At 41.4% G+C, this 25,762-nt stretch overlaps 1 protein-coding gene across 2 annotated transcripts in view; it reads left to right on the forward strand.

Moving 5' to 3' along the window:
- Positions 1-25,762, forward strand: part of FAM168B (family with sequence similarity 168 member B) — a 67,992-nt gene that overhangs the window by 26,237 nt on the left and 15,993 nt on the right. Inside the window, exons 1-2 of one of the 2 annotated variants that reach the window (XM_051626533.1) lie at positions 17,718-17,922; positions 24,566-24,646. In XM_051626533.1, the coding sequence (XP_051482493.1) occupies positions 24,577-24,646 (70 nt within the window). In that variant the 5' untranslated portion in view covers positions 17,718-17,922; positions 24,566-24,576. Of the gene's footprint in view, positions 1-17,717; positions 17,923-24,565; positions 24,647-25,762 lie in introns of those variants that run through there. The other variant, XM_051626532.1, reaches the window with a different exon arrangement.

Consider the following 25,762-nt stretch of genomic DNA (forward strand, 5'->3'; position numbering starts at 1 on the left):
AGAGATCATCCATCTGTGAATAGAACTGCTGGTTTCAGAAACAACCAGTAAATGAGATTTGTGTAGGACAAATTATGTTTATGTAGGAGTCCTTTCTCTGAGGCTAAAACTGTTAATCTTTCATTTTTTAAAAAGTATTTTCAGAAAGTTGGAGGTATTGGGTTAGAGGTAGAAGGTAAAACAGTCTTCAGACTGGGATGAGGGGAAGCAGTTTTCTTCTGGAACAAAAAGATGAGGATTTGGGAGCCTCAGCAGATCCTGTCCTTGGTGAGAAGTCAATAGGGGACAGCTGCCTTTTTGGCATGTGTTCAAAATGTTGTCTGTCAGGGTTTATATACAACTTTAGTAGTCAGATTTGGTTTAAACCATTTTAAAACTCGCTGACAAACTGTCATGGTGTTTCCTGAATTAATTACCTCTGTGGACACAGAACATCAACATTTTGTTTAGCAGCTGTTTGGGACCATGTCATACTTTGTTGACTATATCTTTCTCCAAGTGACAGGAGTCAACAGGGAGAGGTGCTATGCTGGACCTTGTTCTCACCAACAAGGAGGGGCTGGTGGGGAATGTGAAGCTCGTGGGCAGCCTTGGCTGCAGTAGCCATGAAATGTTGCAGTTCAAGATCCTTAGGGCAGCAAGGAGGACACACAGCAAGCTCACAGCTCTGACCTTTTGGAGAGCAGACTTTGGCCTCTTCAGGGGCCTGCTTGGTACAGTACTGTGGGGTAAAGCCCTGAAGGGCAGAGATGCCCAAGAAAGCTGGTTAATAGTCAAGGATCACCTCCTCTAAGCTCAGGAACAATGCATCCCAACAAAGAGGAAGTCAGGCAAAAACACCAGGAGGCCTGCATGGGTGAACAAGGAGCTGCTGGACAAACTCAGACATAAAAGGGAAGCCTGCAGAGGGTGGAAGCAAGGACAGGCAGCCTGTGAGAAATACAGAGCAGCCAGGGAGCAGGTTAGGAAGGCCATGATAGAATTACATCTGACCGGGGACATCAAAGGCAACAAGAAAGGCTTCTACAGGTATGTCAGTGATAAAAGGAAGACTAGGGAATATGTGGACCCTCTCTGGAAGGAAATGGGAGACCTAGTTACCCAGGATACGAAGAAGGTGGATGTACTCAATGACATTTTCCTCTCAGTCTTCACTGACAAGTGCTCAGGCCATACCACCCAAGTCATAGAAGGCAAAAGCAAAGACTGGGACAGTGAAGAACAACTCATGGTAGAAGCAGATCAGGTTTGAGACCATCTAAGGATCCTGAAGATGCCCAGGTCCATGGGACCTGATAAGATACATCCATGGGTCCTGTAGGAACTGGCAAATAAGATGCTGTCTGCAGCCTCCTGGTGTGAAGCAAATGTAGCTCTCCAGGCTGCAGATTGCAGAGTACAAAGAGAACAGCAGACAGACAAAACGTCCAGCCAAAGGTTGAGGAATGTTCTGGGTGAGACTTCAGGATTGCATTGTCAGCTTCTATTGTTCAGATCTAATTAAAAACAAACTGGCAGGAGAAAGGCCACGTGCTTGCCAGAGAACCCAGGAGGTCACGCCACTAAAAAGACATTTCACTGTTAGTGATGTGGCCTGGTAGCAGGAATAGAGGTTTGTGTTTCACTTTTCTTTGTAGGCAGTTTTGAAAAGCACAGGATTATCAGGGATGGGCTTTGCAACTCGCAGAAAAGTTACTGTCTCATTGCAGCCATTCTGAAGAGGAAGAGAAAAAAAACTTGACGACACATGTCGGTTTTCCTCTAATAACTGTGTGTGAGCCTGAGAGCCAAGCAGCATCAGTGGGAATGTTTTCTCTGAATTATCTGGGCTCTGACTTTCACCTTTAGATTGGCTGTACTATTCCATTAGCATTTGAAGACAGTGCTACATGCACAAAGTAGAGGATTTACACTCATAGCCAAAAGGAAGACATGGCAAGGGGAGAGATCAAAGAGTAGTGATGCTCCATTTTCATTGAAGGAAATAAAGCACAGGGACAGTAAGACTTAGGCAGCCACTTAGAAAGTCTGTGCCAATGTGGTGAAACAGATCTACACCTCCCATTGCCAAGACACCATATCTTTGTGTTCCCTCATCAGACTGGCGTAGCCCAATGGCCACCACCATAAAAGCTCCTGATCTGTATTCTAGTCTATCTTTACATCTGAACCCAGCTAAGAAAGCCCCAGTTACATGCTGCAAGTTAGTAAAGATTTGGACTTATGGCAGTTGACTTTAGAAGAACTGTTGATGAGGGGGTATCTGTTTTGCCTGATTTCATTCTTGAAGTTCACTGGAACTGGTAAGTTAAAAGTCAGTTCCCTCACCTTGCTCTGAAGACCCTCCTCTGTGTTTTCTTCAAGTGCCTATTGAGGCTGCCCTCTGAAACCCAGCCTGACAAACTCTGAAATCAGTGGACATCATCAGGTCTTCAGAAGGTTTTGCATTAGGCCCCATATTCTTTCCCTTCTCTTCCAGCAGTCAGGCATTAAAACACCTTGTCACAAAGTGGAGGATGACTACCCATTGTTCCTTGGGAGATACTGTACTGTGTATTAGCTACACTGAAATGTGTAGGACATATTTGTGTTTGATTCCTGATTTTTATAGGGACAGGCTCTGCCTCTCCCAGAAGCCTCTGCATGCCTTTTAGCAGCAGGAGCTATGGATACGGGTAGAGCTTCTTGACTGATAGTGTTTTATTTCTACAGCTGAGCTCTGCTATACAGTCCTGAGGTGTTCTGCTTTTCTTTTGAGTGAAAACAGAAAATCTGACAGCTACTTTTCAGAAAAAGTCCTGGAAGAGGGCCAGCACATTCAACACACCCAAACACAGGTACTCTGAATTCTTTGCTAAGAATTATATCTGCCAAGCTATGTATTCCCACTGCGATCCTCTGACTGCCTTGCAGCATTAGGGCTGCTGCACAGCACTATGCACAAATGGCATAGTGCCATTTGTTGTTGCTAAGACAAGCCAGAAGCAAATTATCTTCTGCTAGAACAAGGCAAAGGCCAGTGTGGAAGTGTGCCTCAGAAGCATGCCTTCCATCTACCCTGTTGTAATTAGGTCTCCTGAATGACCATTCTCACTTAATTCTCATTCTTTTCAAACCTCCACTCCAACCCTTCTGGGACTGGATATTTATCTTGCAAATACATAGACATTGAAGCAGAAACGTTTTAGGCTGTGGGCTGCAAGAGAAAGAACAGAGAACTGAGCACCTAGCATCAGCATTAAACTTGCAGAGGTAGTAGAAGGAGGTGGGCCCTGAGGAAATATGCAGGAAAATCTACACCAAGCAAAACTATAGATAGGGTATAAAGCTGAAGTGTTCCATATATTAATCTGATTGGCATGCAGAGTTGTTCCCTTCCAGACTGCCCCTAGGTTTCTCTCTTCTAGAAAGGCTATAAAGGATGGAAGTGTATTCCTAGGTTGAACTAAGAACATCCCTTCTCTCCCTCACCACTAACGTGGTAGCCCAAGAGTGCTACAGGGTCTGGCAGCCCAAACTTTACTAAGATAGTCACACTGGATTTGAGTCAGAGCAGAAGTGTTATCTCCTTTTGTTTCCTTATTGTGTCAGGTCTGGATGGTTTTGCAGTTGCTAGAAAATGCCACCAAAAAGAAAATTGTAAAGATTTCTATTTGAAGGTGTTTTCCCTGTGCTCGTGTGTTGTCCAGCTCTGGAAGTGACAGCCCTTAGATAGAATGTAGTGAAAAATACTACAAATAATGCTTTTTTGTGCAGTACTTGGAAAATCTAGAGAGCGTAATGATCTCCATATTGTACATTCTTTGCATATACAAAACCTTAAGATACAATTACTTTATAATTTCTGTGTACCTTGCAGAAAGCAGTCACCAGAAACCAGTCATGGGAACAATCAAGCTCCAGGCATGGAGCCAATGTGCAACTGATTTTTGCAGTATGTGGATCAATTGCTGAAAACCTCATCTATATAGAAAAGGCTTCTGAGTGCCTAATAAAATCTCTTTACATGACTTGACCCATTATCTAACAACCAGAAATGAAAAGTTCTGTTGTTGTTTCCATCACAGTAATTACAGAGGCTTGGGCATGTCTGTGCTCTGCATGTTCTCAAAGAGGCAGCCCTTCTTCCAATAATTTATCATTTAACAGACATGGTACAAAAAGGGTTAATATAACCCATCTCAGACCAACTCACCAGATAAGGTGCTGTTTACTTATTCTGAACAGGCTGATAAGTGGGCTGCAAAGCACAAAGCTGTTTCCAAAACTATACAAACAAGAAAAGCAGGTATAATAATTTCAGGGAGTGTGGTTTCATGGTAGTTTTATTGCCAAATGTCTGTGTATTTCGCAGAATCACAGAATTATTGAGACTGGAAAAGACCTCTGAGATCATCACCTATGATCTAACACCACCACATCAGCTAGACCATGGGACTAAGTGCCCCATCCAGTTTTTCCTTATTAAACACCTCCAGGGATGGTGACTCCACCACTTCCCAGGTGGGAATGTCTGATCACCCTTTCCATGAGGAATTGCTTCCTATTATCCAACCTAAACGTCCTGTGGTACAGCTTCAGGGCATGCCCTCTTGTCCTGTCACTAGTTGCCTGGGTGCACTGTCTGGTTTTCAACTCTGGAGTAACATTCAGCCACATCTATGTCTTCGAATAAATTATTTCATCCAAAGATATAACACATAAGGCAATATTTCCAACATTCTTTATTAAGTGTGTCTCAACTCTGAAAAAGCTACAGACCTTTAGAAAAAGGTAAGATCTGTGTGGGACATGAATCCATTAGGCTATGTTCTGTAAAACCCTACACAATGGGTTTTGGTCTCCACCAAGTCCTAGTGTAATATACATAGGAGAAAAAATTCTTGCAGAACAGGCTCTTATACAGCTTAAGGCATATCAAGAGAGTTCATGTTTCCTCAGAATTAGGACAGTTTGAGAGCTAGTAGTTCTAATTCAATGTATAAAAGGTGTCTACTTCAGACGTTGACTTTGCTGGGACTGTTCATACTGACAGGCATCTATGCTGACTCAAAGCATTAGGCCAGTGCATTAAAAAACAAAACAAAACATACGTGTGTGTGTTTATATCCCAAGCCTTCATATTCAGCAGCGATTTGGTCCTGTCAGCTGGCATTTGGCAACACCTTGGAGCCAAAAAGGGTCCTCCATATAGTAAATCCAAATATACATTTATTTATGTTCCTTCCACAGCATTTACAACAGACACATCAGCATACCGTCTATACATCTGTCCTAACTTTTCTGGAGCTCTGAAGTGCTTTTATCTAACAAAATCAAGCTTTAAAATCATTATATCCTACCTCTAAATAAAATTCCTGGCATGACAGAACCTGAAAGCTCTTGAATTGGTGTTGAAATTTTTGCATTGCAGTGAAAGTAATTTAATTGGTGGTTCTGATGCAGTGGCATAGTAATTATTGACATTAACTGCTTGTTCTCACTGGTCTTTCCTTGAAGTTTTAAATTCAAAGTCTTTCTGGAAGATAGGCTGTAACAGTGAAGGAAAACATGCTTCACACATGGCTGAACACGTAAGGGACACAGTGTGTGGAAGTTCGGAATAACTGAGTGTGCTTTTGGCTTCAAACTCAATGTATCGATAAAGATAATCGCTAATCTGGGTACATTTCATTTCTCAGTCCCTGCATGATGCCCTTTTCTTTGCCAGCCACTAGGCCAGTCAGTGTAATGTAATCATTCCACTGCTGACGGAACCTAAATTATGCCAGCCAAGTTATAACGTGTAATAAGATTTCCTGGAAGCTTCCTCAGTCTGTCCCCATTTGTATAGCTAGAACTTCAGATTTGCCAGGTTCTTAGGTGCCTGCAGTTAGGAATCAGTTTTATAAGTAATCTAAGGAGGTGCGTTATCTTTGTTCTTAACTTTCAGAGGCACTTTTCAAATATTCATATGGTACCAGTTTTTCCTGACAAACTTCAGACACTTCATTTAGGCACTGGAACAGTGATGTAGTTGTTTTAGATTCCCTCTGTAATCTCCAGAAGACAGAAAGGCCTCTCCAGGGAGTGCTTCCTCCATCTTGATTTTAGTCACTAAAGGTGCCATTATCTCTCCATTGAATGAACAGAAACCCTAGAGTGATCCTTCTCCTAGTATAGGTGTATAAGGGGCCTATTGCTAAGTAGAAAAAAACCCTGGATTTAAGGTTTGACAATGTATCTTGAAGTGTTTTGAAAATGTTGTCCAAGATGACTTCTTCCTAGAGAAACACAGAGCACAGGGGTTCATGCACTCACTTTGACTCCAAGAGAACATTGGCCTCAACTTAAATTGTGGCTCTAACACTCACTGTTGCTCACCTGAGGCAGCTGCACCACACAAGAGTAGTCATTTCTCCAGAGCTTGCATAAAGATCTGTTGGCTCTTTCAAGGGCTTAGGACTATGTACAGGCCTTTCATGAATATTGCATTGCTGTGCAATAGCACTGAGCTCTGCCCCATACCTAAATAATGCTTGTCCCACTAAAAAGCACAGGTACATTTAAAAAATGGTGCAAGGTATTAGCATTTGTATTATCCTTAAAATACACATAAGCAGGTGATGACAGCAAGTTCTCTTTCTTTGAGTCTAGTAAATGCTTTCCTTTTGCTCAGTTGAATTCCTTAGCACTTGTGCACTGTAATAATAATAATTCTTGGAATCCTCTGTCTGAGGGCTGGCTGTTGCCATTGCCAAGTCATGCTGTTAACTGACTTGCATGCTTCCCTTTTGTTTCTCTCTGTTTAACTGTTATATTCTGTTATCAGTGCTCTCACCTCTCTATCATTAATGCTCTCACCCCCAGACTTTGTGCTTTGAATTCAAGAGCAGATGATGACTGAAAGAGCTGTAAATTAGATGACCTACAGCAATGCCCTTCCTCGTAAGAGAGTGAAAAGCACCCCCAATAATTTGCTTAGGAACTTGGCCGTTTTCTTTTATACTTCATTTGTGGAGCATGTGTGGGAATAAAACACATCATCTCCACATCTAATACAACCATAACAGAAATACAACATGAATGTCGGGTTTTGCAAATGGATTTTTGCACATTTACCTCTATGCAGTTGCCCTCATCAGAACTTACCTTGACCTCCTGGGAGTCCTTTGCTTTCACAAAAAAAATGGAGGCAAAAGTGATGCCAAATTGAAATAGGACTCCTGTTTTTTTCTTGTGTCAAGACTGCCAGCTAGGGAAGAAGCGGGTATCTGGTTCCTGCTGTCACTTTTTATACCTCTAAGCTGAAGAAAAAATCACCACAGCTGGAATCATCTCTCGCAGCCTCAGCTGAGAGAACTGGCAAGGAGTGAGGTACACACTGAGAAGCAGAGACAGTAGCCTAATTATTTTCATGTCAGCAATACACTGAGTGCACTCAGTTTACAAGGGAATAAACAGCCCTTTCAAGGCGACGGGGACAGCTGAGGAGAATACTCTTTTGATTTACATCTTCCAGCACTCGTGTCACATGCATAAGTGCTATGAAAGAAACATGTATATGGAAGATGGTTATTGCAGCTGAGGAGACACTACTGATCTTTTCCAAAAACTCAGTTTCACAGGAAGAATAGATGCAGTGTAACAAAGCCCATCATGACGCACTTGCTCAGAGAAAGGTTCTCACTCTAGGAGCTGTTATGGTGAGATGCAGTTGTTACGAGCCAGCAATACATCAAAAATGCTTGACTCCCTCTCAAATAGAAGACTCATGAAAATACAATCCTCAGAGGATATGCAGTCTGCCAATATGTGCTTATAAGCAGCTTGTCCGAATGTGCTTTGATCTGGTTTGAAACTAATTTGGGGGGGGAATAATTGACTATTTTGTTTCCATGCTTTGATTCACTTTAAAGCCTGTACCTGCTTTAGGTTCTGGTTCATCAAAGCCCTGGAAGGTGCCCTTTTGTCTGTACCACCAGGGTAGTTTGCATTCTCTCTTCATCCTGCAGCCCTGGGAACCTACAGCAGTTTGCACCCTGGCTGTAGCCTGGGCAGAGCTGGCTGGCTCCCAGGGCAGGCAGATGCAGGCAGAGGGAGGGCAGCTGCCTGCTGTCAGCTGGCTCCAGGAACAGGAGCTGAATTGAAGTGTGAGCCAAGAGCAGTGTGGCTGTAGTCACTGTGTCTGTCATGAGGATCTCACTTTTGAGGGTTTTGGTTTGTACGTAATCTTTGCTGCTGAAAGCTTCTGCACTGGCAGACAAAAAAATCTGTGATGCTGAGGTCAGCCAGCTGGATTGGGAGGGAAGTGCAGGGGAAATTCCATGGAAATTATCTGACTTGTACCACAAGGACATGTATACCAAGAGCTTGTTTAGATTGAGTGTATCTGGCATTTTCTGGATACTTGCAGAAATGCAGTGAGGTCATGATACTCAGAATTATTAATTTGTTAGTGTTTTTTTGTTTTGTGTTTTTTGTTATTGAACAGAATTGAAATTTATCAGAGATGTTTCATAGCTTTGTCTCATGTTTCCCCTAAGGTATGGCTTACATGAGGGAAGATGGATGTTAGAAAGAATATGAGACATAATCCAGTTAAGAAGAGCTTTATATAATTATTACAAAACATAAAATAACTACAGATTCCACAACAGGCACTGTCCCTATGCAGGACTCTGAAAAGCAAGGCAATATAGAAAGCTGTGAATAGCATGTTGCATGCATTCCTGTGCATTCCTTATTTTCATTGGATTTATTGCCTTCAATTTCTTAGTAAAGTGTTTACAAAAGTTTAATTGTGATTGTGAGCCAGACTTCTATATGTGGTGTTACAGAATTGTCTTTATTTGCATTATGTTTCTTCCTGCCAGAACAAATTTAAGTATTACTGTTGTGTAATGAAGTTGGTATTTGGAACATCTCTTTCTGTGACTAGATTATACCTGCTTAAACTGACAGTAGGAAAAGAAAGTGAAATAGGTTCATTTAAAGTTCAGCATCCAACCTTACAATTTTAGAAGGCTGACTTCCTAGTGAGAGATCAGCTGTTAAATTCTGACCACTACCTATGCTGAAAAGTAAAATGATATTAGATACAGGCAGGGTTGATCATCTACCATTAACCCACCAGCAAAGCAGTTACAATACAGCAAACTGAGAGTCATCCAATCCAAAATTCAATTTATGGAAATCAGGTACTACTTTAATACCAAAACCAGTTTACAAAATCCAGATACTTCACAAAAAGAAACTAGCATGTTTGTTGATGTACAAGCCTTCTTTTTGCTAGTTGCAGACTTGGCACATCAGTTATTCACTTGAAGCTTCTGGAAAATCAATATTGTTCTGTTCTTATCTTGAAAAGGTGACAAATATTTCTTGGTAGAATGAATTCTAGGCACTTCTTTTATCCATAGCTGTAGGAAGAATTTCTGCATAAGACTGTAACATATCTGCTAGCAAATTCAGAAACTGAAGTGTAAAATCCAGGGCAGCATGAAGATTTGAAATAGTCTTAATTTTATGTGATAGTTTCAATTCAGTTATCAAAGAACACAGTTGAAAACACAGTATTTTTATTTAATTGAAGTCTTGTCTCAGTGAAGTGTCATTCACTAAAGAGAGCCACAATGCAAAACAGCATAGTGTAAATGTAGACATCAACTGAGAACTGTTTTCCTGTGGTAGAGGGCAATGAAACATGAGTTATCAATTAAATGTAGCCCAGCTTAATCATAAAAATGTTTTCTGGATCAGAACAAATATTGGTTTTTAATGAGGGAGTTAGGAGACAATAAGATTTCACAATTTGCAGCATTAGAATAATGAAAAATGCCCCTGTTGAATGGCAGTTTAAATATATAGTACTTCCCTGGATTATTACTCAACAGTAAGACAAAAGCAATGCAGAATGTGGTGTGGAGGGAATAAACTTGCCTGATAAACGTGTCTAGATCAGAAAGCATGAGGTTAGTAATTAAACATGAGAGGGAGGCCACCAATTTGGTGGGTCAGACTTTGCACTGAAAAGGGAAATATATTCAATATTATCCAAATTAGACATGGCTAAACTCCATTTCCTTGTGCTTACTCATGTCTTCATGACTGTGGTCAGCCCTGTGGACAGTGTCTAATTAAAAATAAGACAATTTACTCTTGCTGTTTGGATTGGTGTTAAAAGAACAGAGGCTTGTCTGTGCATGCCATGAGGCTTGATAGAGAGTGAAAACAGTGAAGAACTATTTATTAATTTGTAGTGAATATCAAGTTCTCCTAATTCTAATAAAGTTCTGACAGTGGTTCTTGAAGAAACCAGTTCTCTGTAGGGCCTTATTATTGTCACTTAAGTGTTAGGCTTTGGCTGGATTACTTGACCTTTCCAAGCAGAATATATTGAAAGACAAATGGAAATCACTGCTGAACATTATCACAGAGGAAGTGCAAAGACCACTGAATGTTCACATTTTCTTCTTAAAATGTAATGGAAATGTCTGGCAGATAATTATAATTTGCTTTTCTACATTAACTACTCAATATTTTAATTTCTGCCATTATAAACACTTGTGCTAGGAATTGTCAAGCTGAGTTTATTAATGTTAGTGAATGTTTCTACTTTAAAGTGCTTCAAATGTGTATTTGAGTGAGACAGGTATCTATTAGAGCAGAAGTGTAGAATCTTCACCATCTGAAAGTATCTCAGAGCAGTGTGTCACTTGTTAATTTTAATAATTTGGAATAACTTTAAAACACTGTGAGAAGTGAGAAAGCTGAAGCTTTTGGGAAGGAGTTTGTCCCCAAACAGAAGAAAAATAACAAGTTCAGGGGTTTTGCAAATAGTATCTCTTTCCAATATAGCAGTAACAACACTTCTTCCCAATGAGATAGGTCAGAATTTCAGCTGATGCAAATTGGACACTGTGTGTCCATACAAAATGAACTACTGGCTTGTAATCTGGTGTATGTAACAAAAGGAGCAGATTTACTGTACAAAATAAGAAAAAGTAATATCAAAGAAATATAAATACTCATCTTAAAATTTCAGTGTACGTTCACATGCTTGCAGCTCTTGTCCCACTGTGGAACAAGTGGAGCTGGTCACCAACTTTCACTCCCTGAGACTGGGGACCAGGATAGAGGTCAAGTAGATGCAATTTTTACTGCATAGAAATTCACACCTTTATTGGAACTTCCAGCCTGTGGTAACAAGACCTTTCACTCACTGATTGTCTAGCCCTGGCATATTGAATATGTCAGCTCCATTTTTGTAAAGATACCTGGTGAACACTGGGAACCCAACACAACATTGCCAGGTGTAGCTTGTGTCTGCTAGAAAGTACTTCTTTGGCTCTTTGCATCTATCTTAGAAAGGGTTTTTTCAGCACCAGAATGATTCCCAAGAGATGGGCAGATGGTAGTATTCTAGTCTTCTGTGTAGTCTTCTGATTTCCAGCCTTAGTTTTTCCTGCCATCTCACCAGGTACTTTTTTTTTACATGCCTTTTTACAAGAACAAGGGGTAATGGCTTTAAAGAGGGTAGAATTAGGTTGGACATTAGGAAGAAGTTCTTTCCTGTGAGGGTGGTGGCAAGTGGCACAGGTTGCCCACAGAAGCTGTAGATGCCTCATCCCTTAACTGTTCAAGGCCAAGCTGGATGGGGCTTGGAGCAACCTGGTCCAGCAGGAAGTGGCCTGCACATGCAGGGGGTTGGAACTAGGTGATCTTCAAGGTCCCTTCCAACTCAAACCATTCTGTGATTCTGTGGTCTTTTATTTAGGAATAACTTGCTCAGTCTATACTGCCAACTGATTCACAGTTAGAATTGTCCTAAAAATTTCCAGGGCCAGTGGTCATCTCCCTGCCTCTTTGTGGTTCTCAGGAAGTTCTGATGGAAATGAGTCACATCCTTAGAGCCTGCTTCACTCATTATATTGTCAAGGCAGAAACACAGATAAGGAAAAAATGTACTTGGGGGAGAATTACCAGGCCATGTATTTAGACGTAACATAGAATCACTTGAAGCGGTCTGAGAAGAGAAAATGGTTAATAAAGCTAGCATTTCAGTAAATAGGGTAGGAAAAATTATTAAATATACTGTGCTATGATTCTTAGCAACATATGTATCTAGCATCCTAGCCTTGTCTTTATGTGGTTGCAGTTTTAAAACTTTGCATAATAGCTAAAAATTTGGCAAAACATACTGCACATTCTTTAAGTGCAGCATTTGTCTCCTACAGGAGGAATGTCAGAGACTGTTTTCCTTCCAATCAGGGCAGTTTCAAAATGAAGCTAAACTGGTTTTTTATTTTCCATCCCAAGTTCCCATGGTAGCAGTATGTAATCATCATATTTGTAAATAGCAACTACCCATTTAACTTCATAACTACTTTGAACATTTTTTAATATCCTTGAAATGTCCAACTCTGACTTCTCACAGTTTTACTGCCACTATATGTAATTATTTGGGGATATTTCTATTTATGAAATCTCAGGTGATGTGGTAGCTCTGTAATATGTATAAATGTGTGCTCTGTGTGTGTACAGGCATACATGCATGGACACCCATTTATGATTAACATTGTCCAGCAATGACACATCACATTATAAATCTTTATTTTTCAACTTCTTATAACTTTTTCCAGGTTGAGGCCGCTCAGTAACCATCTGCAAAAGACTCAGTAAAGCTCCTCACTTCTTGCTGCTTGATTCAAGTCATGCTTTGCTGTAGTGTCTGGAGAAAGAAATAGAATCAAGAATTTATTACCTTAATAATAAATTAATAAATAAGATCAAATATACTCTTTCACATTAGTAATTAACAAAGGAAAAGGGGTGCATTGATTAATAGATTTTTTTTGTTTAATATATCAAAATACCATTTTTCTTTCCTTCTTCACAACACTGAATTAACCCCTCTTCTCTGTGTTCTGCAAAACATTGGCATCAAATGAAAAGCAACAGGTCAGTGACAGGGAATACAAATTGGCTTCCTTTTCTAAGTTGGACATTCTGACTCTTGATTCTGGCAAAAAGAACAAAATTGAATGTAGTATTCCATAACACTCTCTGGGAATTGTAAAATATTCTACTGATACCAGTTTGAATGATGTTAAACTTGTATCTGTAGCAGTTTACTTACCTTCAAGTTGTAGCAGGGATTCTAACTAGTCTGTGTAGAATTTTCACTGTTAACTTCTACCAAAAGTTTGTCAGTTTTATTTGTAGAGGCTCATGGTGACTTACAGCACTTCACAAACAGAGCAGGTGTTCACTCTGCCACAACAACTGTTCATGGCCTATAGGTCTGGGAAATATCTCTCCTCTGCTTTTGAAACTGAAGGAGATCATTACAGTGCTTTCAGCAGTGCTCAGTAAAACTGTAGCTGATTATTTGCATGATTAAAGTAAGTCACAGCAGTAAAGAGAATTTGTAAAGCCCCACAAAATGACACAGTGCAGCTATCCTGGCTGTTCTACACTGACAAAAACATAGCAAATATATGTTCCCTTAGTATTTGCTCCACCTTTGAGCAACTATATAGCTTGTCTACAAAAGCTGTCCACATGGCTTTAAAACTGCCTCCATTTAGTGGAAAACTAAGCAGTAGATTAAGGATTTTACCTCGTAGGTTCACATTTATCTGTGTAATAAGAGAGTTGAGCTGATTTATGAGACTTTGATCTTTATGTACATTCCATTTAATTTCATATCTGGTTTTAATTTTCTAATTCCTGGATGTTTGGGATCATTATGAAGTTCTTTACTGTTCCACTATGATGGAAATAGCATTTTGTCTAGTTAATTAACTACATACATTAAATACTTTTATCATATTGTGCTTTGGAATTAAGAGTTGACTGCCTGTAAAAGACCCCATGTATATCATGGAGAAGGAAATGCTGTGTGGCACACCATGATTCCCTTAGGTTAGCTATGCATAAAGAAGGTATGCATTGAGTGGAAATAGTTGTGATGCCCATAAAACTGAATCAAAAGCAAAGCTTCTGCTGATTTTGAGTTAGGTTGGCTGGTCCACATGGACCAGACCATTTTTCTCAGAGGCTTTTTTTGTACCGAATGAAGATACCTGTGATGAACTTGTCATTATAGAAAATGTGTCCCATACAAAAATCCTCAAGGAATTAAACTGATATAGAATGTGTCTACTACTGAGAAAAGGGAAGAGGCAGGGATAATAGCAATCTGAGGTACATTCATATGGTTGATGTGTCAGCAGGATTCTGGCAGAGACCCTGAGAAGATCAGAACACATTTCCATATTTCTTCATCAGCACACAATCCTTAATTGTGCTTGTCACCCCAAGTGTTTGATCAGAAAATACATTCTTAAAGACTTTTAATGATGGAGAAAGTGATAAGGCCTATAAAGATGGTATTTTGATCTTGTGGAAAAAAACCTAAGTAAGAGAAGCATGAGAAGAGCTCCTGGATGGTACAGAAAGGGGTAAGAATGGAAGAAGCGAAAAATGGCAAATGCTTGTGAATATTTTTATAGCATTTAGCAGTCTTATTGAGGGCAATCAGAACTGCCTAAAGTCTAATTTTCAATCAAGATACCAACTCTTAGAGGTATTTTTAAATTACAGGCTTATTTGAGATTGCTGAACAATACAGACAAGCTGTTAAAATGTATCCTGAATTACCATGACCCTCCACTCATCTGCATTGCATGCTCTTACTTGCATGCCAGTGAGTTTTCCTTTCTTTAAAATTTGTATTATAGGTGTAAAATACACAAACACAATGCAAAAACACAAAAAATCAACCAAAAGAAGTATTAAGACAGTGTATACAAAACTACAAAACAGTTAGACAAAAATAATTGTCACAGTGTTGCAATAGCTTCTGATTGCCACGGGGTGGTGGCTGTCCAAGTCAGTTATCTGCCTCCTCAGGGCAAGTCCGCAGGTGGTGTAGATGCAGATTTCCAGAAGAGTCAAAGCAATTCCAGGTGAGACAGATGATAGCAGAGGAGATTTTAGCTGTGCACATTAGCGGGGGGTGGGGTGTTGAGTGTTTCAAATACTATGAAACATTCCACAAAACACAGGTCATTTGTTTTGGAGCAAATACACTTCACTGTAGATGGTATCTTTTCCTGTAGTGCCTTTATTGTCACTTCCTCATGTCTGAAAATTCAGTCTGCTCCAACGGACACACTGAAGTGTCTAAGACTACATTTTCTGTAGCAATTTTTTGGTGCCATTAGTGTGCTCACAGCAGTTATGACTTCTCATCCCCCAGATAGGTCTCTCTACTCTTACCCAAAAAAACCACACTCAGAGAGAAAGCACTGCATTGTGTGCTGGAGATAGTATTTCTGAGTCACCATTATACCAATTTCTGTCTAGATATTAATGGTACCATTATTTTTGTAACAGAGATAGAGTCAATGCACCAACTCTCCATTTATTGTTGTATTCCTCTGCGGCTGACCAGCATGAGTGATGAATGCCAGTTCACATTTCTGGAAAGCATGTTGCAATAAGGGGGAGGCATCTAAGGGATAATTAGAAAAGATCAGGCTGTCCTTCCTGTCACAACTGTGAATCAATTTGCAATTCTGCTACAGAGAACATTATCGCTTCTACATTTTACTAGTGAAATTGTGACATTGAACACAAGAAATATCAGAAGGTCTTCAGTTTAAAAAAATAATTTCAATTTTTTGGTCATATTTTTTCCAACCACTTGTACGTTTGTATTGTACCAGTTGACAAGGGCTGTGCTCCATACAACTGATGCATAGTTAATACATGAGACAAAGCAGATAGTGATTGGCCTGTGTTTGTGCTGCCAGTGTGTAAGAGTTGAGATTGTTGCTTTGTTGTCTCTTTGGTATCAGATTTTTAGTTTTGGCTGAAATATTTTCCACTGTGGTGTATGGTATTACACCATGGGACAAGTTTAAACTTAAGTTGGGGCATAGTTTGCAGAATGCTATCTAGCATAAACTGTAATGCCCCCTATGGTTTTTAATAACTTTTTTTTTTTTTAATGCATGGTGGGATAACAGCAAAGGGTGTTAATTGTGTTGCATGTCCCTAAGCAAGGGAAATTTTAGTGAAACTAGTTAACCTGAGGTCAGGCTTCTGAGGTGCCCTGTAAGTGCAGCTAAGCCCATGGATGCCAGGCCCATTTGTGTGGGGTGTGTTGGCCAGGGTTCCACCTGTTGTACTGGAGACCTTATTTAGGAAAAAGCTGATCTGGTGTCTTTTGCTGTCATCCTTTTGGGATTTAAGAAGTTGTTGGTTTATCCACACCATTTGTCTGTCTGGATCGGCAGGAGCAGGGCTGCTGCTCAGGATACCCCTGCAGTGCAACCACCAGTTCTCACCAGAGACACAACCCTTGGCCTTTTGTTTGGGTTTGATGCCAGTGTCCTCTCTCCAGCAGCACGCAGGCTTAGGTATTCATGTAAGCCTGGGATCAATTCATAATGTACTTGCTGTCACACTGGCAGTCCACTCGTGGGTACTATTAGTCACAGACAAGAACTTGTGAACTAATGGCACTGTTTGTTTGCACAGTCTTTTCTGGACAAATCCTCTCTGTTCAGGCTTCCTGCAGATGCTCACAGTTATGTTTCCTTAACAGTTGTGAAACAGTGCTGAGTATTGTCTTGGCTTGGGCTTTTACCACAAATCTGTGCAGCTTTGTGTGTCTATTTTTTTTTTTTCTCCTTTTTTTAAGGACCAGAAGTAAGAATTCTGCACAACTGTCAACTTTGGTCTCTTTTGCTGTGTGTTCAATGTCTGCTGTCTCTGGGCAAAATTCATTTACCATCATTGCTACCTTGCTTTGTCCTTGGCAGATACTTAGTGCTTTATCAAAAGAAGTCTGTACATTTTGTCTGAGGATCAAATAGGACCTCAGTAGGTCTGGTGAGGTCCAAGAGTTGCAAGGCTGTCTTCAACCCATCAGTTGGAGGAGGGAGAGTCAGTTAGAAAGCTCCCTGACATAAAATCATAAAAATCTGTTAAAGCTTTTCTTGCTCATCTGTTTCAGTTTTGGACCAAGTTCAGTACCGTTCAGATTTCTGGAGAAGTTTAACATGTTTTGCTCTGAGTGAAAATATTGAAAAAGTAGTAATTTTCCTGCAGAGTTACTGCATTAGCAGAACTACCATCCAGGTGCCTCGCTCAGCTGCTGGCACTCCTGGAGGTGCTGCTTGAGCTGTCGATGCATCGTTTCCCACCCAAGCTCCAGTTCAGGCTGATCTCCCACTTCGCCGCCGTTTTCCCAGCGCGGCCGGGCAGGTGTGCTGTGTGCGGGGGGTGGCACTGGGGGCTTCCACCCCAAACCGCTCCGGGACTGGGACCCCTGCTCGGGCGGGGCCTCGGCCAGGCCCTCTCGCCGGGCTACACGGTGCCGGCACCGCGCGGCGAAGCCCTTCTGAAGGACAAAGCGATCAGGCGCCGGGGCAGGAACGGCGCTGCTGGGCCCGGGACCGCAGCACCTGAGGGAAGGGGCGCCCCGGGGCAGCCCTGACCAACGGCCTGCCCCGGGAGGGAGCCCAGGCCCGCCGGGCCCGCCTCTGCGGCCGCGGCTGGCACCGCCGGCCCCTCCGGTGGCGGGGCGGGGGGCCGGTCACGTGCCGCGGGAAGCAGCGCCCGCGGGCATCCGTGCACGTGACGGCAGCTTCCGCCCCCTCGGCGAGGTGCGCGCGCCCCCGCCCCCGCGGAAGTGACGCGCGGCGCTGCTCGGTGCGCAGTTCTCGGTGCGGCCGGCGCGGAGCGGCCAGAGGTGCCCGGAGCAGGCAGAGGTGCCCGGCAGCCGCTGCTCCCCCCCCTGCCCCGCGCAGCCCGCGCCCGCCCGGCCCCGCCCGCCGCCCCGCGCACTGCGTAGGGACGCACGGACGCGCGCGCAGCGAGCCAGGCAGCCGCGGCCGGGCCGCCACCACGAAGCGCCGCAGCCCGGTGAGTGCGAGGCGCCCGGGCTTCCGGAGCCGCCGCTTCCTCCCGCCGCGCCGGGCCCGTTATGTAAGGCACCCCGGGGCCGGGCGCCGTGGCCGCGGCCTGAGGCCGGCCTGGCGGGCAGGCCGCTTCGCCTCGCCCCGTCAGCCAACCGGGCGACCCTTTTCCCGGCGGGGGGCGGGCCCTGGGCCCCAGGCCCCAGCGCCGGCAGCGCCGCGGGCATCGGGGCCCCGCTCCTGGCCAGACGGGGCAGCCGCAGCTCGGGGGCCCAGAGGGTTCTTGGTAGCAGGTGTCTGCAATGGCCTTTAACTAGCGGCAGGTGATGGGCTAATGGAGGAATGAGCCTCCGGTGTGGGCCGGGCCCGCGGCTGCCCCGGGCCTCGGCCTCTTCTGCTTTTTGTCGCTGCCGGGGGCTCGGGTTACCTTGCTGGAGCAGGTTGGTTTTGAATGCATGGGGCGCCTTCACTGCTGGTTTATTGATGTAGACTGGAGATTGTCTGGTTCATAACTGGATAAACATTCAGTATAGCGTCATGAGGGGAATAGCCAGTTGGGTTTTCAAGTAAATAGTATCAGAAAGCTTCAGCTGCATGTGAAAGGCTGTGTTGTGGCTTCTGTGTTGCATCTGTCTTGTGCCCTTTTTATCTGTGAGCCAGAGAAAGGAATACAGTTTTAGTCACCTGTGGCTTCTAGGAATAGTTGTGAGGGGAAAAAGACCTGGCACAAACTGTGCTTCCAGTGCTTTTCTGAAACTCTTGGAGTCAAATGATAAACACCAGACAAATGATGAAATCTGTGCTCTGAGAAACGTTCAAAGATAGTTTTTCAGTAAGGGGAGGTGGAGGTATACGGACAGCTCTCAGTGTGAGAAGAGCTGGACTTAATTTATTCTTAAATGTTCAGTGGTAGCGTTCGTGTTACCTAATTCGACTAGACTTTCTGTCTGCTCTAATGTGATTTTACTGTAAGATGTATAATTGTGTCATAAAACGTCCATGCTCATATAATGCAAAATGCCCAACGTGTACTTTTTGTGGTAGTAATTACACACTTTAACTTTCAGGTTAAAAAGTAAAGAGGCTTTAAGAGGCTTTTGGAGATTCTATCTCAGTTTGAAACTTGTGACAGTTTCATCTTACTTCAAAAAGGAATGTAAAATAAACTGAAAATTAACTTAAAGAATTTAACTTTGCAAGATGCAAAATGTACCAAGAAGCAGAGCTTCAGGATTTACCCAGAAACTTATGAATGTTTTTTTCCCTATAGTGAAATCTTACTCTTTCCATTTGGGAGGTTTTGGGTTGATTTTTTATTTTCTCTGTTTCTCATAGTTGATTAACTTCCCCTAAGTTTGGCATAGGACACTTTAACTGTGAGGAGGTGACGATTTTGCTGCACTGCTTCATTTCTTTGAAATAAGAATAAACATGATCTCAAGTTGTGCAGGAGGTGCAAGGATTGGAGGTGGCAGCTTCTATCCCCTTGTGCGGTAGAAACAAGAGAAAATGTAGGCTTCAAGAAATGCTGGGCTGTTTGTTTAATCTTCCCATAGGTAGTGGGCTTTTTTGAAGAAAAAAAGTTTTGCTGATGATCTGGGTTTTTTTGAAGAGTAGAACAGTGCCACTAAGGTGCAAATGAACCTAGTTCACAAGCAGGATCTTGCCATTCAAATTTTGGTCTAGGTGTTCTTGTCTGTGACTGACAGAACTAATTCTGTTGAATCTTTAATATAGAATCATTATCTCTGTCCTTACTGATGCTGGGTACAACTAGTATTGGTGTTAATTTATGAGTATTTCAAATCTGTTATTCAACACAAAAACCATAACAACACATCCCTAAGTAGAATGGGCTTAAAGATTCCATTCTTTAGAAAAGATTAAAAAGTCTAAACTTCTCTATTCCTTTGGAGTCCTGAAAACCAAAATTGCATGCACATGAAATATAAAAGGGTGATGGCAGGTCATTCATCCTTTCTCTTTTATGACAAGGACATTTTGCAACTCGAGCAACAGAGGAAGACTTGCATGTGAGTGATACTTCTAGCTTTGTGCTTCACTTTGTGTGGACTTGAGGCAAAGTTGTTAGTTGTTCTTTTCCAGGCTGTGGTTCTAGAGCCTCAGTATGTGCTGCCACTGTCCAGTCCTGCTACCTTCCTTGCACTGGAACTGGTGCTTTTAGGCATTTGGTGATGTGTCTTGGCTCTCACGTTGATAGGAAGAAACCATAGCAAGCCTCTGCCCAAAAAACTACAGCAAAATCCCAAAATCTGCTAGTTGACATAGCTGTTCTGACTTATTGAGAAGTTAGAGTACCAGTGCTGTCCCAGCACAGGGAATGAGATTGCTTGCCAGAACTGTGGCATTTCTGAGCGTTGTTTCCAGCTGGGTTTAGTCATGGACAAACATAAACCTGTGCCCTGGTGAGAGCAGGGGTAATACTTGCTTCCTGATAAAATTCAGTGACATTTTTGAGGTCTTGGATGACTGAAAGAAATTAAGCATACACTACCTGCAAATGCCAGGTACAGCCTGGAGGTGTTTTTAGACTTCATGATGTCTGGAATGCCTGCTGATAGAAGCCGCCTTTTTTTAGAGTAGTTGCCACAAAAGTGACTCTTGCTTGGCTTAGGTTTTGCATCAAAGGGCCTATTTTGGTGGTTGAAGTTGTATCATAATGTAACGCAATGGAGACTTTAATCATTGTCAGATACTCGAAGAGCAGAAGCATCCTGAACTACTTGCTTTGGTACTTAGCTGTGGAAACGATTTTTTTTACGTTACAAACCACCAGGCTTTTAGGAAGTGCATTTTACTTCTATTAAGCTTTGACTGGAAATAAATGAGTAAAATGTAGGCCATTAGTAAGATGGTAATACCTTTGTTAAGGAATTGTATTTAAGTGGAAACTGGGCTGTTTGTATAGTTGCATAGTAAAGAGCATCCTAAAAGTATTCTAGGATGGATAGATGTTAAATACTGTAACTTGGTGTGAGTCTGTGAGTTCCAAGAACAAACGCATTAGTAGTGTGCTTTAGACAAAGGTACTTAGTTAGGAGAGATCCTTCTTCAGGTCTTGTGATGGAAATGTCATAAAGTAGCACAAACTGGCGTTCAGTAGTTCCTGCTCTGATAGTGTTTCTACACAACTTTGAAAACAGCTAGTAAGAAAATATGATCTCTGTTGCAAAGGCATGTGCAGTTTGTTTTACAGTATTTGCATTGATCTGTGCTTTTTGGCGTGTATCTGTGTAAAATTAATTTTAAAAGCAGAATTTCCTGGAAGCCTGTTCATTCTGAGTGTAGCAGCAAAGCTGTGTGCAAAAGTGTATCTAATTTCGAGTGCTAGAGCTTCAGCATTAGCAGCTGTGGGCCTTTGTGCTCAGCTTCCTGAAATGGGGATTTAAGAGGAGGATGATTGTCTCAGTATCCGTCCCAAGATGAGATTTAACAGATGTGATGAAAACCGAGTTTGATTGTTTGGCTTTGGCAAGATTGAGAGGTGAAGCATTTGAACTTCCCAAGCACATTTGTGAAGTCTTTAATTGGAGCATCTTTAATAAGTATGTTTACTTTCATTTTAGCTGAAAGAATTAGTTGACTCTAATTTGTATACAGTTGACTCTGTGCAATTTATATACAGATGCTGCCCAGTAGACACTTATTTACATAGACATTAACATGAGAATGCTTTGGAGGGGATGCCAACAAAAAGGTTGAAAGCTACCAGTCTTTGGGTTCACTTTATGCCAGTTTCCTTGGCTTTTGATGTGGACTCCGAGCATTACAGGTAAGTGGGACTGTAAGGTTCCATATTTCAATATAACAGATGATCTTCCAAGTAAAATTACAGTAAGAGTGGATGATTGCAACCACTGGATAATACCGTGTAATTCTGCTTGCACATATTGGGGCCTTCAGAGAAAATCTGAAAATAATTATTTTTAATTAGAAGTGATCTGAAGTTTTGTCTGTGTTATGAAGACCAAGCACTTTTTGGAGGCTGGTGGGACTCTTCTTGTAGTTCAGTAGTGAAAACAGGAGTGTGAAAGCAGAATTGGTGAGAGTTCATACCTGTTGAACCAAAGTTGAATTAATGTGTGTGTGCACACAGATTCTGAAGTGTGGATGCATTTGAAGTAGAAGTTGACATTGTTTCCAGCAAGACACTTTGCAGGCTCCTAGTGCCATATGTTTTTTTCCCCCCCTAACTTAAGTGGAATTCCCTTCTCTTAATCTGCACTTTCTTGAGATCAAGTCTCATGGATTGTCTGACCTTTTCTGTTCTCTGTACCTCTATTTTCTGTACCTTTTTGGCTTTGAATGGCTTCTGTTTTAAGTCATCCCCCCAGAATATATGTCCTTGTGTTCTTCTGCAGTCACTAATGCTTCTAATAGTTGGGTGGGGTATTTTTATCTTTTACTCAAATATTTGCAGAATGCTCTTGCTGGCTTTCCAGTCCTCTTTCTTCTTACTGCCTTTCAGAATGATGAGAGGGTTACAGGATGTTCTTTCTTCCTAATTGTTGTAGAGGCTGCAAGGAAGAGCAGCATGTTTGTGGGGATATGAAGGTGTGGGCAAGTGCTGTTTGAGTGGAAGAGTATATGCACCTCCCTTAAGACTTTTACCCCACAACTTGGAAATGTGAGACTAAGTGAAGCTTGAACCTCTTAGGGATTTTGTAAGTCGAGTGACAACATGTGACAAAATCTGCACTGAATGAATGAGAAGAAGGAAACGCAGGGAAAGTTTTTAAGGGGAGCATATTGAAAGTTCTCAAGTAAATGGGGGAGTCCTTATTTAGAACAGAGGATACACAAAAGTATGGGAAAAAAAGAACAGCCTTGCTACAGTGAAATACTAGTCCAGCAAAATACGCTGTTGGGTATGGTTCTGCAGAGTTAGTGCTATTAAACCTCCACCAGGCTTCAGTAGGAAATACTGCTTTATGCTTGAAAACAACTAGTAGAACATTTCGGAAGAGATTTTTTGTCAAACTGCTTTTTTGATGTTGAGAAAGTAATTAAAACATGCAGCTCTGGGGAACTTTCTTCATACTAAGCAATGTAAATGGCAGGTTGTTTGGTTTTTAGTTCATTCTTAATGGAGTCTGTTGTCTTGATAAGCCATCAAGTATGAAGCTGGAAAACATAAAAGCAGTTCTATTTAAGTGAGTATTATTGCTAAGTTGGGGGGGTCCAAGAAGCTGGTGAATCTTGTAATTCTTTTACAGTGAGTTTGAGCATTTTGTGAAACCTGATGATAAACTTTCAGGCTGTTCACTTTCAGATTTACTAATTTTGCACAAATGTTTCTTTTACTTCTCTCGTGTATTAGGTGCTGCTGAAACTCTTGGCACAGGGCTTGTTTTAGTTTTACTTTTAAAAGCAACAACTTGTGCTTTATACAGTCACTTTACGTATGTTTATCAGTGCAGCTATACTTGTAAACTTAAATCATATTCCTGCCACAATGTCTCCTGTACCTAAAGTAGCTAGTAAAGTAGTTTAAACTGCTTAACAGACTGTTAGCTTAATTAAGACAGCATCTCAGGGTGTAGAAGAGGAAGTTGCTCAAGTGTGTGTGTGTGTATATATATATTTATGTGGCAGTTAATAAGAAAGTCTGGTTTCATAGTGTGCCCTCCTATCTTGCTGTTGGAGACTCTTTCTAGGGGGCACTTGGAGGAAAAAAAGTGGTAAATATGTAAAGATGTGTAGAAAATCAGATGATTGATAAATATTGTGTTAAAATATGGGGATTTTTTTCCTAAAATATAAGAAGAGCAGTTGCAAACAGTACTCTTGTCCTGGGCTTGCTTGTGAGCTGTGCTGCAGTGATGCATTTTCCTAGAAGTACACAGGTGTACTAGAAGAATTTTAGTAACATTGAATGACATTTTATTTTCCTTGGTGTTTATGTATAATATCCTTTTTAAAAGTGGGGATTTAGTTTTATTTCTGCTAGTGATGCTGGCTGTAGGCTCCTTTTTGATGTGTGAATACATAATACAGAAATGACTGGACCCAACTGTCAGCTTGTCATAGGCTCCGAGGATCTTAGCGGCAAGTAAATAAAAATGAGCTAGGTGTCTAATACAGAAACTCTTTTGCCACTTACTTTTGTAGTACTTGGGTTACTCGTGGTTGATGAATTTATTGCTGGTAAAGGACTGGAATCAAAGGCTTGAAATGCTTGGTAGTAATAGACCAGAAGTACTTGCATCTCGTGGCTGGATGCTTCAGAAAGTAAACAGCAAGAAACCAAGTTTACTAGATGGAAGAGAAGTGATAAGTGATTGATAGATGACATGGAGAGAGAAGCCCAGCACTTGGGCACTCCTGCAGTGGCTTAGGGATTTGTGCACCATGGGGTGCTCTTAGGGGTGGATATATTTTGAAAGCGTGTCCTGCAACAGGGACATTCATTCCTGAGACACTTTCTTGATGCCTGAGGGTTGTGATGCTTTGAAACTTCTGCAGTGACTCTCTTGCTTGTAGCTAGTTTCAATGTTGATGAGTAATGGAATTGCTTCTTTTTCTTCTTCTTCTGATATGCTTTCCCCATTTCCAATTCCATTTTGATTGCTGAGATTTCAAGCTTTCCCTAAACTCAAGTAAATGCTTTTCTTTTTTTTCTTATTTAGTTACTGAAATCATGAATCCTGTGTATAGCCCTGGGTCTTCTGGGGTTCCCTATGCAAATGCCAAAGGAATTGGTTATCCAGGTAAGTAGCTCTGTTTTTTGGTGAGTTTCAGTTACACTGATCGTAGTTTATAATCAAGAATAAATGGCCACTTATGAATGGATTTGGGGATTTGGATGTTGTTCTTCTATTTTAAAAGTGGCACTTCAAGACTTACGTTGTGGTGTTATATTTCTAACTTAAATACTTCTTCCAAAGCAGCTTATTTTAGGAGCTCTAGTAATTACACCCTGTAAGGAGAGGAGTCAGTCTGTTTCTGTTGCTAGTTGGCTGGTGCAGTTAACCTTTCTACCCTTTGTATTATATATGTTCTATGACTGCCCAAAGCAAGTATCAAAGGTGGGGCCAAGAAAATGGCAAAAATTTGTTTTTAAAATATAAATTATGTCTATTTCTTGCTTTCTGTGCTTCTCATTTGTCTTCAGGTTTGTCAACAGGTGTTTTTTTTCCCCTCATCTCCTTATGTGTGTGTGAGAATGCTTAATTTCTGACGTTTACATAGTTCAGGAGCTGGATAAGACGATAATTATATTGGACAGAACTTTCTAGGAAGGCCAAAGAGAAGGGGCACGTGCCTCCGTGAGGCATTTCAAGCAGTATGTCTTGATGCAGTCTTTTTTTCTGGTATCTGTGGGGTAAGGGAGTTATTCCATCCTGGGAGAGGCTTGAGGGTCTTTCAGCTCAGATTCTATGTATCATAAGCAATTAAACTTTTTTCACTTCTACAGGGAGGCTGTTTGTGATTTAGTTGGTGCCTGCATTGGCAGCAAGAGATTGTTCTGTGCTATGGCTGTTGATATTCTTTGTAGCTGTACTAGATTTTCCTACTGGTATTTACAGTTTTAAAATTTGTTTTTCAGCTTAGGTAGTGTCCTAGAGTTGCTGTTATCTCGTTGCACTTTTCTCTGCTCCTTTTAAATGCTAGTGAATGAAAGAATTTTCTTTACTGTTGACTTGATATTCTAAAAAAAAAAAAAAAAAATTACTTTTCAGATACTTTGAATTTTTCCCTCAAACTAATATGCCATCCTTGATTTCTACAGTATTTATAAGGGGAAAAACCGGACTGTATTGCAGTGCTTTTAAGTTTATTAAGTGACTGAAATGGTGCAGTAATAAATTGTAAAGCTGATGCTG

This window comes from Apus apus, chromosome 8, assembly GCF_020740795.1.
Source record: "Apus apus isolate bApuApu2 chromosome 8, bApuApu2.pri.cur, whole genome shotgun sequence".
Lineage (NCBI taxonomy): Eukaryota > Metazoa > Chordata > Aves > Apodiformes > Apodidae > Apus > Apus apus.